Source organism: Chrysemys picta, chromosome 6, assembly GCF_011386835.1.
Source record: "Chrysemys picta bellii isolate R12L10 chromosome 6, ASM1138683v2, whole genome shotgun sequence".
NCBI classification, from domain to species: Eukaryota; Metazoa; Chordata; order Testudines; family Emydidae; genus Chrysemys; species Chrysemys picta.
Window position 1 is genome coordinate 80,902,239 of NC_088796.1, and position 13,658 is coordinate 80,915,896.

Here is a 13,658-nt window from a genome sequence, read left to right on the forward strand (position 1 = left end):
TATGTGTACACGTAGTGTAAATGCATCATATTTGCTTCTCTGGATGAATTAAAAATGAAGTAACTTATATTTGGTTACTACATTTTATTTAAGCTCTTCCCTATAATTCAAATAAACAATACAGATCAATGTGCCGTTTTATTAGAAAAATAGGGAGAAGGTTTTTTTTAAGATTGCACAGGAATGTGAGCACAGATATGATGATGTTGAAATGCATTGTTGCTTTGCCCAGCACTGCCACTCCGGAGAACACTGATCTGATTTGAATCGAAACAAAGAGTAAAAGCTTGGTGTTTTTTATTACCTGTACTGGCTAGGCTGAAGGAAGGAAATTTCATCAGTCAAAATCAAAGTGACTTTATAAATATGCAATACTAAAATAAAGTATCAAACTCTGAAATAAAATACAAGCATCACAGATACAGTAATGAAAATTAAGGGCTTGATCTTATACTATTCAAGTGAATTAGAGTTTTCCATTGATTTGAAGAAAGATCAAGCTCCTAACAGTAGATGAAATAAACTAATATTCCCCATATTGAGGAAAAACTTACTGATGAAATATCCCTTTAATCTGAGAATGTGTATGTTACTGTTATAACATCAAACTACTGTGCTGAACTGTGTGACAAAATCAAATGAGTTAGTATCCCCAGAGAATAATTGCAGAAGGACTTGCACCATTCCTGTTGTGGTATGAACTGCTTCTAATTAGCTGAGAAAGAAATACTGTGAGCCTGAGATCTTTGGCAAGTCACTTAAGGAAGTGCTGATATGTATTTAAGTGTCTCATGCATCTAGTCACTGATACTCTGTTAGTTTTAATGAGCACATATACATCTATCAAAATGGTCCTTAAACTTGAAAACTTAAGCTAGGCACTTAAGGAAGCATGTCTTGCCTGCTATGCTGCTTCTAAACGATCTTTTATCATTGGTAGATGATATAAGTGAGCGTGACACCAAGCAGGGATCAGTTACGGTTTCAGGCAACAATAGGATCCTTTTTCACTTCATTAATAATAGAAGGAGCCCACAGCAGCCAGGAACCAGAAGACTGGGCTGTTTTCATTATTACTCAACAGGAGGGGAACATGGACTTCTCTGTTTTGCCAAACAACAACCATCCTGATAAATTCCTACAACTAGATGTGAAGTCTTTAATGAAAAACTCTGCCTTTCTACAAGCCAGTCTAGTAAAATTTCCAGAAGCAGCTTTTCCAGGTGCACAGCAATGGCACAACAAAGTCTATTTACAGGTAATGTCTAAAGGAAAGACCTGAATGTTTGACTTCTTTGCTTATTATTCCTTATACATTTTTTGGTTCAGAAACAAATGAAATTTGGGTTTGAGCCTTTTGCTGTGGTTGCAGCCACTGCATGTCCCTGATTCTGCACCACTGATGTCAGTGAAAGTTTTGCAATTAACTTCAATGGGAGCAGGAGTAGGCTGTATGAGAACAATCTTCCTGATACCATGGGCTCAAACCCTATCACTATCATGTAGTTCCACACCTCTTAGTACCGGCACTGACCTGCTGACTCCTGGTTGTGGTATTTTTTAGCATTTCCCAGTATGTGCATGAATGATATTGTGTAACATTAATTGTATTTATTATTATATGGGATCATATGGAAACTTCCCAGGAACAACACGCAGGTAGGTGCTAAAGAGAAGGAAAATTCTAGAAGAGAAAAATTCAGGCTTAAAATGGAAACTCAGTTACATCCTTAAAGATAAGCAGCAGCTACTACCTCCCCATAATAACTGACATTAACAGTCAATGATTGTGTACCATACAATTAACTTGACTTTCATGACTGCTGTTGGGTGAGTTACTTAAGCAGACACCAGAGGGTTATTCCTTGATAGTAGTTAGGGTGAAAGACAAAGGAGGACACAGAGATAGGGAAGAAAAGAAGAAACCGTTTAAGTAGAGGTTCCCCTCATAGAGTTTTCCCCAAATTGCAAAATATAAAAACCTAGCCCTGTGTCATCTATGGAACCAGCTTGGGTTTTGACCTCCAGAAAGTGCTCAGACCTCAGTGGATCTGCTGGAAGACAGAACCACTTCATGCGGGGGGCAATTGCTCCCCTCTTTGGCTCTCTAGCTAGGTGACTCTACTGGCGCCAAGTTGCTAGGGCTGACTCCCACAGCAGCTGCCTCAGAAGTTCCCCTCAGAAGGGAGGAGGGTTGCCAACATTTTATTGCAAAAATAAGTGACAGTTTTCCTAATGCGCGCACGCACACACACACGTGCTGACTGTGCGGAAAGTTACTGATTTTTCTTCAGGGACGGTGACTCATGAAACTTGAGACATCTGTAGGCCTCTAGGTGATGACAGAGGCTACAGGCCACACTGAACTCCTCAGGGCAAGTGCTGTGCCTTGGAGATCCCATAACGGCCACACTTTACTCAGTTCTCATCCACCTGAAAGATTAAATGTATAGGAGAGGACGATGCACACTGTGCATTGAGAACCTCCTGCACCAAGCAAGAGGGCAGTTAGATTTTCCTCAACTCTGCCATTAACTCACTATGACAGCAGTCAAGTCAGTCTCCCTCCCTGCCCTGGTGAGATCAGACACCTTTGGTGCAGTGATGCACAACATCTACAGCTTTCAGAGTAACAGCCGTGTTAGTCTGTATCCGCAAAAAGAAGAACAGGAGTACTTGTGGCACCTTAGAGACTAACATCTACAGCAACTTCTTCAACATGAAACATCTTAATGTACATTATTGCTCTGGCCAAACAACTTCCTTCTTCCAAAGTAGGACACAAAAAAGCTCAGCATGTTGGGGGAATGGATGTAGTGAGAGTAACTATAATGTGAGACATTGCTGTAGTCATCAGGGTTTGAATTCAGGGAAAACTGTTGTATATGTGAGGGGGAAACAGTTCCTCTTGCTATAAGGTGCTGCCATCCCCCTCCCCCATACCTTTGCTTTCTGTTCACTATCACAGCCCTGGAGGACATGGGAAAGAGTAAAATGAAAGAATCACTTTAAAACAGGGGAGGAAACCTGCTCCCCACAATTAACTTCTTGTCACCCTCCACTCTTTGTGATGTCAGATGCTGCTCGATTCTGGTCCTGAAAGCGAGTAGCCTGTGCACTCCTCTCGCTCTGGTCACCCCTCAGGGTAGCCTGGCTACTTTCTGAGGAGGGTAAATAAGCCCAAGCCCAAGCCCATCTGTGCTTCTCCAGTTTACAGTGCTTGGGGAATCCTGCTTCCCCAGGAACCCGCATCTCCGCTTTCCTTCTGCATGGTCCCCAGTGGATGCTCTCCACCTGGGTCTGCTCCTGACCCATCTCTAAAAGCTTCACTTTCTGCTCTGAGACTCCTGCTCTGCGTCCTGTGCCCAGCACTGGACCACCCCAATGGAACCCACGGACACAGCCTGGCAATTACTGAGGCATCGCAAGGGGCCTAGCCCAGTGTGCAGCACAGCTGCAGTGCTGAGGGGAGCAGGAATTGGACTCCCCATCTTTGCCCCTGCAAATCACCCAGCCAGAGACCCCAATTTCCCTGCATGGTCCTCTAACCTCTGGCTATTTATCAGCACACCTGAAGAACTGCTGGTCCCATTCAGATTTGGCCTAGCCACCTGCAGATGGTCAGCCAGGCCAAATTGAGGGGTGGTGAGTTTCCAATGATGGGGTTGCAAGGGGTGACCCCCATGGTTGATAGAATGATTTAGTATGGGACAGCCAATTCTTTTATTAAAATAAGGGTCATCCTTACAATAAAGGACTGTTTTTCTTTCCCTCACATAGGATTGTAACACATTAACCCACCTTCTCCCTACCCCAGCACAGTGCACTAACCTCAAGAAGAGATGCCCACAAGATCCAAGAGACTGGGAGTGATAGTGGCTTATTTCCCATCCCACCACTTTGTGCAGGTATGAGGAGATCCAAACACACAGCCCTTTCCTCAGAAAGGAATGTCCCAGCCTGTTTTAATTAAGTAAGACTAGCTGTCATTGAGCAATCACTGAAAACTTCCAATAGGATTAAATCTATAGAGAATATTCCCCCTTAAAATGGCATCTTCCTCATAATCCCCCTGGAGAGAATTCTTCTGAAATTCATTCCAGCACTAGGATGGCCCTCTCAAAGGGAAGCTACTCAAGTCACCATTTCCCATGGAAAGCAAATTAGAGTGTTATTAGGTTATTAAACCTAAGGCACAAACTCTCCTTTTCATCATGTTCATTTGTAGATCCAAGTAGTTCAGCTAAAGCACTTATACACAATATACATTTTTATTTCTCGTTTCTGCTGATGAGCAAATAAGAAGAAACTAAATACCTGATGCATTCCAGACTTTAAAATAAACATGATAGCACAGTGCAGAGCTAATGGTTTATGAATAACATGATGAGCAGGCTAATGGGGTGTACGAGTTAGTTAATTCAGAAACAGGAGGGGTGTGTTTCAGTTTTGAACAGGTGGCTGTGATCTACAGTCTCCTAAAATTATTAAACCTTGAGCATAACTTAAACTCCCTGTCCAGAAATTCATTTTCTTTTAAGAAACATTGCTACTCAAGCCTCCCTATGTAAAGTGACTGCTCGGCGATGTATTTGTGTGCCTCTTGTGATGTTTGTCATGAGATCATTCAAACTGAAGTGCGCTTAAGTGCTTATGTGTTTCCTTCACCTATAAGTGTCTTCATTTATTCCATTATATAAGGCAGTCTGATAAAAGTATCTTCACTTCAGAGCAAAAGCTTTTTTTCACTTTCTACTTCAGTGTCAGGCAGAGTGAATATTCATTCCCTCTTATTGTATATTTTTGTCATATAACTATTAAGTAAAATAATCTTGGTACTTTCAGTGCCCTGTGTACCAACTGTGATTTACCTCAAAAAGTCTGGCTTAGGCTCAGCCCCTGCAGTTCTATTCCCTTCTCTCGGAGCAATGGCAGCAGTAACCTGTAATCAGACAGCCTCCTTCAAGCCAAGTATTATGTATCAGATGAAAAGCATTTCAGAGTTAACAGATTTAAGACAATAAACCAGCCCATACCAATGCTTGTTTTTCCCTAAGGCAACTCACTCAGCAGAGCCTCTCCCTATCTGTCAACCTGTCTCCCTGGACAGCTTCTGGCAAGTGACCCATCCCGTTCTTCCCTTGAGAACGTTTTTTTTAACTCTTTTTTTAACGTTCTTTTGATCTCCAGCCTCCCAGCTCTGGCAAAACAACACTTGCAATTTGTTGGCTACAGGAACCTTGAAGCTAATAACTGGACCTGTTGTCTTCCAAGCATTTGTTTGAGGTTGCTTACCTAGAGAACCATGGTGTTCCTTTCCTGTTTGTTCTTCCCACAGCCTCCACCCCACCCCCATTAAGTTAGATACATTCATATGGGAAATGCTAATAAACCACAATAGCTAAACATTAACTTTACCTCAGTGACCAGGTCACTTATAATATTCACACAGACAAGGTGGATGAGGTAATATCTTTTATTGGACAAACTTCTATTGCTGAGAGACACAAGCTGAGAGAGGAGTTTATCCAATAAAAGATATTACCTCACCCATCTCATCTCTAAGAGCCTGGGGCTGACATGGCTACAACAATACTGCATATAATATTCAGAGCATTATTGCATGTCCAGATTCTTAGATAGTACATAGCCTCTCCTTTCTGTCACAGCCAGTTTCCCAGAAGCATGCCTTTAAAGAAAGACAAGGATCCGTGCTAGTGCATTTCTCAGAGGTGTGACATAATGCTCTGAGGTGTATAATTAATTTATCACTTTCCACAGAATTAACTCATGCTAATTATTAGCTAATGTAATTGTTTCCCTGCCACCCACTTTCATTGTTATTGAGGAGCTTGTGATGAAGCAATTCTTGGCAATCTGCGTAATACTTAAATTCTCTGGACCACTATCAGTTTGATTTTAGGCCTAGCTAGGTACAGACAGCCCTTGCCTCTTTCATTAATTATCTCCTCCTGGCAATTGAGAAAGACCAAGTGCACATACTGACACTTTCACATTTACCACCTGCTTTTCGATCCATTGACCATGAGGTTTTGTTGGCACAGTTGTGGACACTGACAAGGATAGATGAAGTGGTGCTTTAATTGCTCCATTCCTTCCTTTTGAGAGGACCCAGATGGTATAGTGCTGAATGATTGCTCTTCTGCCCCAAGGGTTCTCTCATGTGAGTTTCTGCCAATATTCCATTCTGTCACCCTACCTTTTCGGTTTGTATTTGAGGCCACTAGAGGAGATACTGAGCTGATCTGGGCTGCATTGTCATTGATATGTTGATGACACTCAGCTCTACATCTGTTTTTCATTGGATTCAGCCAGGGCAGTCGCTCAGCACTCCAATGTTTAGCCAAGATTGGGGCCTGGATTAGGACTAGCTGGCTGAAGTTCAGTTCAGACAAGATGAAGGTGATGCTAGTAGGCTGTGTATAACAGCTAGCTGAGATGGTGAAACGGATATCTGGCCCCTCATTAGGTGCAGTTTCTTTACATTTTCTTAGCATTGGTTGCAATCTATAAGCTTCTTGAATACCCAGATGGTCATGGTGCAGCTGTAGCCAAGAGCACTTTTTAGTCATCTATGACTAGCACAAAGATTGCAAATTTTACCTCAAAGTAGGAAACTTGTTACAGTTATTATTGCCTTTGTCACCTCTGGACTGCATTTCTGTAATGCTGTCTACACGGGCCAATCAACAAACAAGATTTTCCTCCATGGCAGAGTCCATTCCCTCATCCTTCCCATGATTTGGAATCCCACCTTCAACATGTCTAGGAGCTAAAGGTCAGTGTCAGCCATGCCATAAAAGTCATGTGGCCTCAGCAAGCCCAGGGAAAGGAGGCACTGTGGGAACAAAGGACGGCTAACCAAATATTATTCTAGTTTAGTCAAGTGACTAACTATGTAAGAACATCTGTTACAAGGTGTTATATAATATATATAGCAAACAGAATTTGACCTACAATATGTAAAATCACCTATTGTGTAGAAATCCCTTTGATCCCTACTTTCAGTAAAATGGGCTTGAAACCAAGTTTCTGCCTTAATTTTTGATTTCCTGGTTTTGATGGATCATGTTCTTTACTTGAACATATTCACTGCTCCCAATTCACTATGTGTATTCTATGAATAGTCACCTAAGTCATATGCTATTATTTATGTTTTAGATCCCATCAATTCCAAATCCACAAAGAGCTGTCAAGCTGGCTTCTCTAACTTGTGTTATATATATATATATCATCAATACTTGTGTACTTGCACATTTGTACCAGGATTCACAACGCTTTCCCTTTCATTGGACATTCTTATGAACACAATCTGGTTAGAATGAAAGTCTATTCAAAGGGGTTGTGAATGAATATTTGTAATATTTTTCTGCATATTACTCCTCTTCTATTTCTCTGCTTCTTGTGTGCATAATCTTTTTTGCAGGGTACCTGCTATCTCTCTGTCTTATTATCCCTTAAACCTAAACCTCTACTTCTGTAAGGCAGCATCTTTCCTTCTCATTCTCTATTTTCAGGACTACATCTACTTCCAAATCTCCAAGATAGCATGCTCTGCTATATTCAAGTTAATTACATCATCACCTCCACTTCACTATGTCTTTCCTTCAAATCTCCCACCACATTTACCAGTCCTCTTCTCATCAAAAGTCGAGCTGACGCTGCCATCACCTCATCCCCTTGATCATGCTCATGGGTACTGTATACCCACATTTCTACATCACTATTCCCCGTGGGGCAGAAGATATAGTAATTGCTGGGATGAAGAGGTAATTAGTTTATTTGGGGCATCACCAATAACATGAGGTCAAACTGCCATGCATTGGCTTGATGAGAAAAATTTGAACCAATTAGCCTATCTTTATTTTTATTTAAAACAACTGCTTTAAAACTCAATATTGTCAAGGCACATTCTTTTCACAATATTTTAACCTGGGCAGAATGAACATTCCCCTGGTGAGAGTGCACACTTTCTTCAACGTAAGCTTCTCCTATTTTTAAAAAAGGCTCCAGAGGTGATCCTGGCAATTAGAGGGCAGTATGACAATTTCATTATGAGCAAATTGGTGGAAACTATCATAAGTAAAGAACAGAACTACCAGATGCATAGATGAACACAATGGGGAAGAGTCAACATGGCTTTTGTAAAAGGAAATTATGCTTCATCAATCTATTAGAATTCTTTGAGGGGGTTCAACAAGCATGTGGACAAGGGCGATCCAGTGGATATAGTGTTCTTAGACTTCCAGAAAGCTTTTGACAAGGACCCTCACCAAATGCTCATAAGCAAAGTAAACAGTCATGAGATACAAGGGAAGGTCCTCCCATGGATTAGTAATTGAGTAAAAGACAGGAAACAAAAAAAGCCCTTCCTCCGCAAGCGCTGGAGGGAGGCCCGGGAGACGCAGGGGAAGCGCGGGGCCGGGGTGAGTGAGAGTCCGGCCTGGCCCCGAGCAGGCAGGACTCAGTTGGGTGGTAGGGCGAGGAGGGGGGCGGCCCGCGGGGCCAGGCGGCGGCTGTTCTCACCCCCGGCCAGCGGGACTCGGGAGCAGCCGCTGCTGCAGCTCCCACTGCCGCGGGGGCAGGAAGTGGCCATGGCGCTCCGCGGCTGCAGCTCTGGCGCCCCCGAACCCCCCAAGCCGGGGCCTGCTGCGGGGACCCAGCAGCGCGCACGCTGCGCCCAGCCCCTGGCCAGTCGTGTCTGGGCTGCTGCCCAGCTGGTGCTATCCCGCGGCGGCCCCGGAGTGGGGGCAGCAGGCCCCAGCCCCCCCGTCCCGCAGGGGAACGAACGGGGCTGGGCGGCCGATGCCTCCGCCCTGGGGCCGCCGCGGGATAGCACCAGCTGGGCAGCAGCCCAGACGCTGGCCAGGGGCTGGGCCCAGCATACGCGCTGCTGGGTCCCTGCAGCAGGCCCCGGCTCGGGGGGTTCGGAGGCGCCGCAGCCACCAAGCGCCATGGCCGCTTCCTGCCCCCGCGGCAGTGGGAGCTGCAGCAGCGGCTGCTCCCGAGTCCCGCTGGCCGGGGGTGAGAACAGCCGCCGCCTGGCCCCGCGGGCCGCCCCCCTCCTCGCCCTACCACCCAACTGAGTCCTGCCTGCTCGGGGCCAGGCCGGACTCTCACTCACCCCGGCCCCGCGCTTCCCCTGCGTCTCCCGGGCCTCCCTCCAGCGCTTGCGGAGGGAGGGGGAATGGTGAGCCCGGGGAAGAGGCGGGGATTCGGGGAGGGAGCCAATCGGGGGAGGAGGGGGCGGAGTCGGGGCAGGGGGGGGGGGGCGCGAGCACTTCCGGGCTCTAGGCTCCGGGGCATTTCCTTGTTTGTCCAGTGTCCCGACCGCATGTCGGTCGGGACGCGGGACAAACAAGGAAATATCGGGACAGTCCCGATAAAATCGGGACGTCTGGTCACCCTAGATGGATCACTCGACAGTTGCCCTGTTCTGTTCATTCCCTCTGAAGCACCTGGCACCAGCTGCTGTCGGAAGACAGGATACTGGGTTAGATGGACCATTGATCTGACCGGGTATGGCTGTTCTTAAGCTCTTATGCTATGTTCTCCAAGTACATCCATCTCGCAAGCCTGCAGGAAGCATCATTAAAGTAACTGAAGAATTTTAAATAAGAAATATTGTAAAATGCAGGCAGCAAGAGTAGACAGTTTAAAATGCCAACAGTTTAAAATTGTGATGTCAAAGTTAAATACTGACATATGGCAACTGCAGTGAGCTAACACATGGGCTGCGGGTACTGGGTTCTTCCCTCTAATACCAGATCATGATGATTATGGATGGGAAACACACTTAGTTCCTTGTGCATGGGAGAGTGATAAGAATGCCTGAATGATGCTTCCTCATTGGATTATGTATATAGAATCTGCTGTTTTCTCTCCCCTCTCACATTATTTTAAAAGAAACCAACCCCCTCATCCCCATCCCTCTCCCCCACACATGATGGTTGAGGAATTAGTATATTAAATCTCTTAATTTATCTCTCGGAAGGCTGGAAAAATATAATCTTTTGCTTGCCTTTGAAACCTTTTTTGGGTAAATGAATTTTGAAGCTGCTTAGATCTTTTATGGAGGTGTGGGGAGGAGTATTTGGAAATCTGTGTTGATCACTTCTCTGAGATTTTTTTTTTTAATAAGGCTGCTTTAGTATGTGATTCTAACTCCACTCCAGTGCTCCCTATAATGCAGACATTAGTCCAGGCTCAGACTTCAGCTGTCTCAAATCAAAGTTTCCAGTCCAAAGAAATGTTAAGGAACTAGGAGAGAAATGTTATTTTCTAACCAGGAGAGTTTCATTTGTACTGCACATATGCTGTAAGAGCAATTCTTGGACTGTCTTATGAATTTATTTAAGGGATGTGATGAATGTATCATAAATGTGTCTTCCAGGGATGCTAGAATTCACTTAATTCAAAGTAGCAGTGAAAAGGGAATTGTGGTGAGCTGAAATTGTACTGTTCAGGTTTCTGGTAACAGCATACTGAGATTGTCTGATCCCTTAGTGGCTATTGGCCTGCACAATATTTGCAACAGCTTTGCCAACTCCTGGAGAGTTTTGGGCTTCTACAGTGCCTTCAACAGCAGAATTTTACCCCAGCCCAATATGGGGCCTTTACACTGATCCAGCCCTTTTACTTGACACAAAGAGTCCAGAACTGGGGTAAGAATCTCACGCCTGCTGTCAAAGGGTGCAACTTCACTAAGGCAATCAAAATATATCCACTTACACCACTGTGACAGTGTGCAGGGAACAAACAGGTGAGTCTGCACTCTGATCACTCAGGTGTTAATTAGTTCCTCTTAAGAAAGTTGATGGAGGGAATTAAATAATCAGGCTGGCTGGGTTGGCTGGGATAAGCTGCCAAATACTTCATCAACTCAAGGCTGATAAAGAGCCAGAGCTAGTTGAGCCCAGTTACATAGAGACATCTGTGCTCCTCAGGTCCTGAGGAGAGGGCCAAAAAAAAAAAAAAATCATAGTGGTGCTGTAAATGGACTGTTGCACTGGGACTGTTGTGGAAATAGTGGAGGGAGCTTAAAATAAAAGGGTTCGGTGAAGGCACAATCAGTAGAATCTGTTCAGTTTCAGCAGAGAATAAGGCAGGAGAGAAGCTATGCGAAGTTACACCAATGTGTGTTTTGGGCCCTCGATCGCTAATGCATTTTGGTCCCCACAACTCTGCTTCAGCATCATATATTTCCGTTGTCTTCATCAGAACTGCATTTCTAAACCCAATTCTTATGGCAGTTATTTTGTTACACTTGTTTTCTACGACAGTCTTCTCTTCCAACAGGCATTACCATGACAGCTCATACCGACAGCAGCATTTGGCACTCATTTTGCACAGGCCCTCATTCAACACAAGAAGAAAGGCTGCACAAGGTGGAGAACCAGCCCTCTTGTCTCTTTCTAGACCATAACAAAAGGAATAGGCAGTTATTATTTTAAAGTTAGTTCTACTGCACAATAGACTGTGAATGTGTAAGGGCATCTGTGTCATGAGAAGAATGAGGATGATAACCATTTTTTGTCCTGACTATCCCGCAGAGAGAAAAAAGAAATGTCTTTGAGCATCCTGGCTTAGAATTGAGTGGGGTCAGCCCAACAATGATTGACAAAGCTCTTGGTAAACACATAACCACTGTCACCTTGAAATCCACCATCAAGAGCAATCCCTTGTACACTGACATCCGAACTGATGATGACTGGGCAGAGAGGAAAAAAAACCCTTCCTGGACTGTTCAAGACTATGACAAGCATTCACTGCATTCTAACCTGGCTAACTACTTAAAGGTATTTTGCTGTAGACTCATACATGAACAAACCCAGATGCTATGCATTGTATTTACACTTGAACCACTGAATAAAATGCTGTGCTTATTTGCTGGTGATTCTGGTTTCAGAAGTAAATCTGAATGTTTTTGTAAGAATTCCATGCGGATCCACTCACAAGAGGTAGGATAGTAGTATGGTTAAGACACTGAAGACTGCAGTTCAATCCTGGCTCTGCCACAGCTGTCCTGTCACCTATAGCAAGTCATTTAATGTCACTTTTCCCCATCTTTAAAATGAGTATAATAATATTTTCCTCTCTCACACAGGGGATGTGGGGGGAAATTCACATTTGTCTGTGAGGTACTAAGGGCTAGATCTACAAAGGGATTTATGTACCTAACTCCCACTTTTGGGGACCTAAGTCCAATATTTATCCACTAGTGAGATCCTCGAAAGCCCTGCTCAACTGCTGCCTAATTCCATAGGTATCTAAAGTCACTAGGCACTTGAGTTTCCTCTGGTAAAGTCCCCTAGGTGCCTAAATGTTTGCCAGTGTGTATGCATGCAGCCGCCTAAGTCCTGCCGTTGCACCAGAATGGTCTCACATTAGGCATTCCCCTGTCTGTCTTGGCTGCAGGGTGTGATCTGGTGTGGCAGGGTGTGATCTGGTAGGCCTTCTTAGAGCATGCCTAACGCATACAAAAGACAGCTGAGGGGAGGTGGTCCCCAAAAGCCCAGTAATTAGGGTACTCACCTGGAGGACCTAGGTTTGAAGCCCCTCTCTGCCTGATTTGGAGCAGAGACTTGAATCAGGTATTTTGAAGAGGAGGGGAATGTTTCCATCTCACCTGTTGAAGCTGATCTACTTTTTATAAAATACTTAAACATGCATTTGAGGAGGGCTTGGAACCCAGAGTTTCTACTTGAGTGCCCTAATCACTGGGCTAGCAACTCATCCATTAGGTCTCACTGGCCTAAGTCCTGCCTCGCTCCTCAGCAGTTACTACTGACTAGTTTAGGTGGTTCCTTGCTCAGCTTGCTGGCTTTCCATTCTGAGGTGCTTCTCTTCTCATGTGTCTCATTCAGGGGTGTGGATTCCATTAGGTGGCAAGGTACCTAAATGTTAGGCGCTGCAGCAGCTAAGTCCCTTTGTGGATCTAGCCCTAAAATACCATGTTGATGGTGGCCATATAAGAACCTGGACAAATAAATTATGCCTCAATGTACTTTTTCAAATAATTTAGCTTCTCATAACCATATCCCCACCACCGGTACTCCTGTTTGCTTGTGGTTTAGTGTGTATTACTTTGGGGGGGCGGGAGGGAGTTTGATAGTTCTCCTTGCTGAAAAGTGACTCAGATCTGCATTTGTAAATTAGCACCTCTGTATCCGCATGAGAATGTCAAGAGGTTTCTTCTGGGTCTCTATCACATTTCAATGACTGGTATCCTACATTAGGTTCCTTGCTGAGAGCTATGGTTTTAATAGTTCTCTGTGGGACAGTATTCGACATCTAGTGCAGCCGAGAGTTCAAGTGTAATTTTTTCTGATTTGAATTGTGATGTTTTAAATTCATTAATTACTAAGTGATAGCCAAAATACTCCTGACCAACTATGTTCTGGTGACTTTACATACAATACAGAGGAGCTGAGTTCATTTTCTGATCTTTCTTTTAGGAAAATCCTAATGATCTACAATTTTGGATGGGGGATATTTATACCCCTGGGTATGACACCTTGCTGAAAAAGAAAGAGAGAGAAAAGAAACATTCCAAATGCTGCTTAATTTTCCTGCTTGTGGTATTTGCTATCTGCATCTTGATTGCAATAGTCACTGTTAGCATATTATTTACTTGA

At 44.2% G+C, this 13,658-nt stretch overlaps 1 protein-coding gene across 1 annotated transcript; it reads left to right on the forward strand.

The window, feature by feature from the left end:
• The first annotated feature begins 937 nt into the window (after nt 1–937).
• Nucleotides 938–13,658, forward strand: MINAR2 (membrane integral NOTCH2 associated receptor 2). The gene is made up of 3 exons (XM_005303083.3): nt 938–1,258; nt 11,574–11,819; nt 13,479–13,658. The coding sequence occupies exons 1-3, from the start codon at nt 1,094–1,096 to the stop codon at nt 13,656–13,658; spliced, it is 591 nt and encodes a 196-aa protein (XP_005303140.1). The 5' UTR covers nt 938–1,093.

Excerpts from the sequence above, each read along its gene's own strand:
- MINAR2 (XM_005303083.3), top strand. The coding sequence starts at position 1,094 with ATGGACTTCTCTGTTTTGCCAAACAACAACCATCCTGATAAATTCCTA. Across the intron at positions 1,259-11,573 it reads ACAACAAAGTCTATTTACAG|AGAGAAAAAAGAAATGTCTT; the intron begins GTAATGTCTAAA and ends ACTATCCCGCAG. Across the intron at positions 11,820-13,478 it reads ACCTGGCTAACTACTTAAAG|GAAAATCCTAATGATCTACA; the intron begins GTATTTTGCTGT and ends TCTTTCTTTTAG.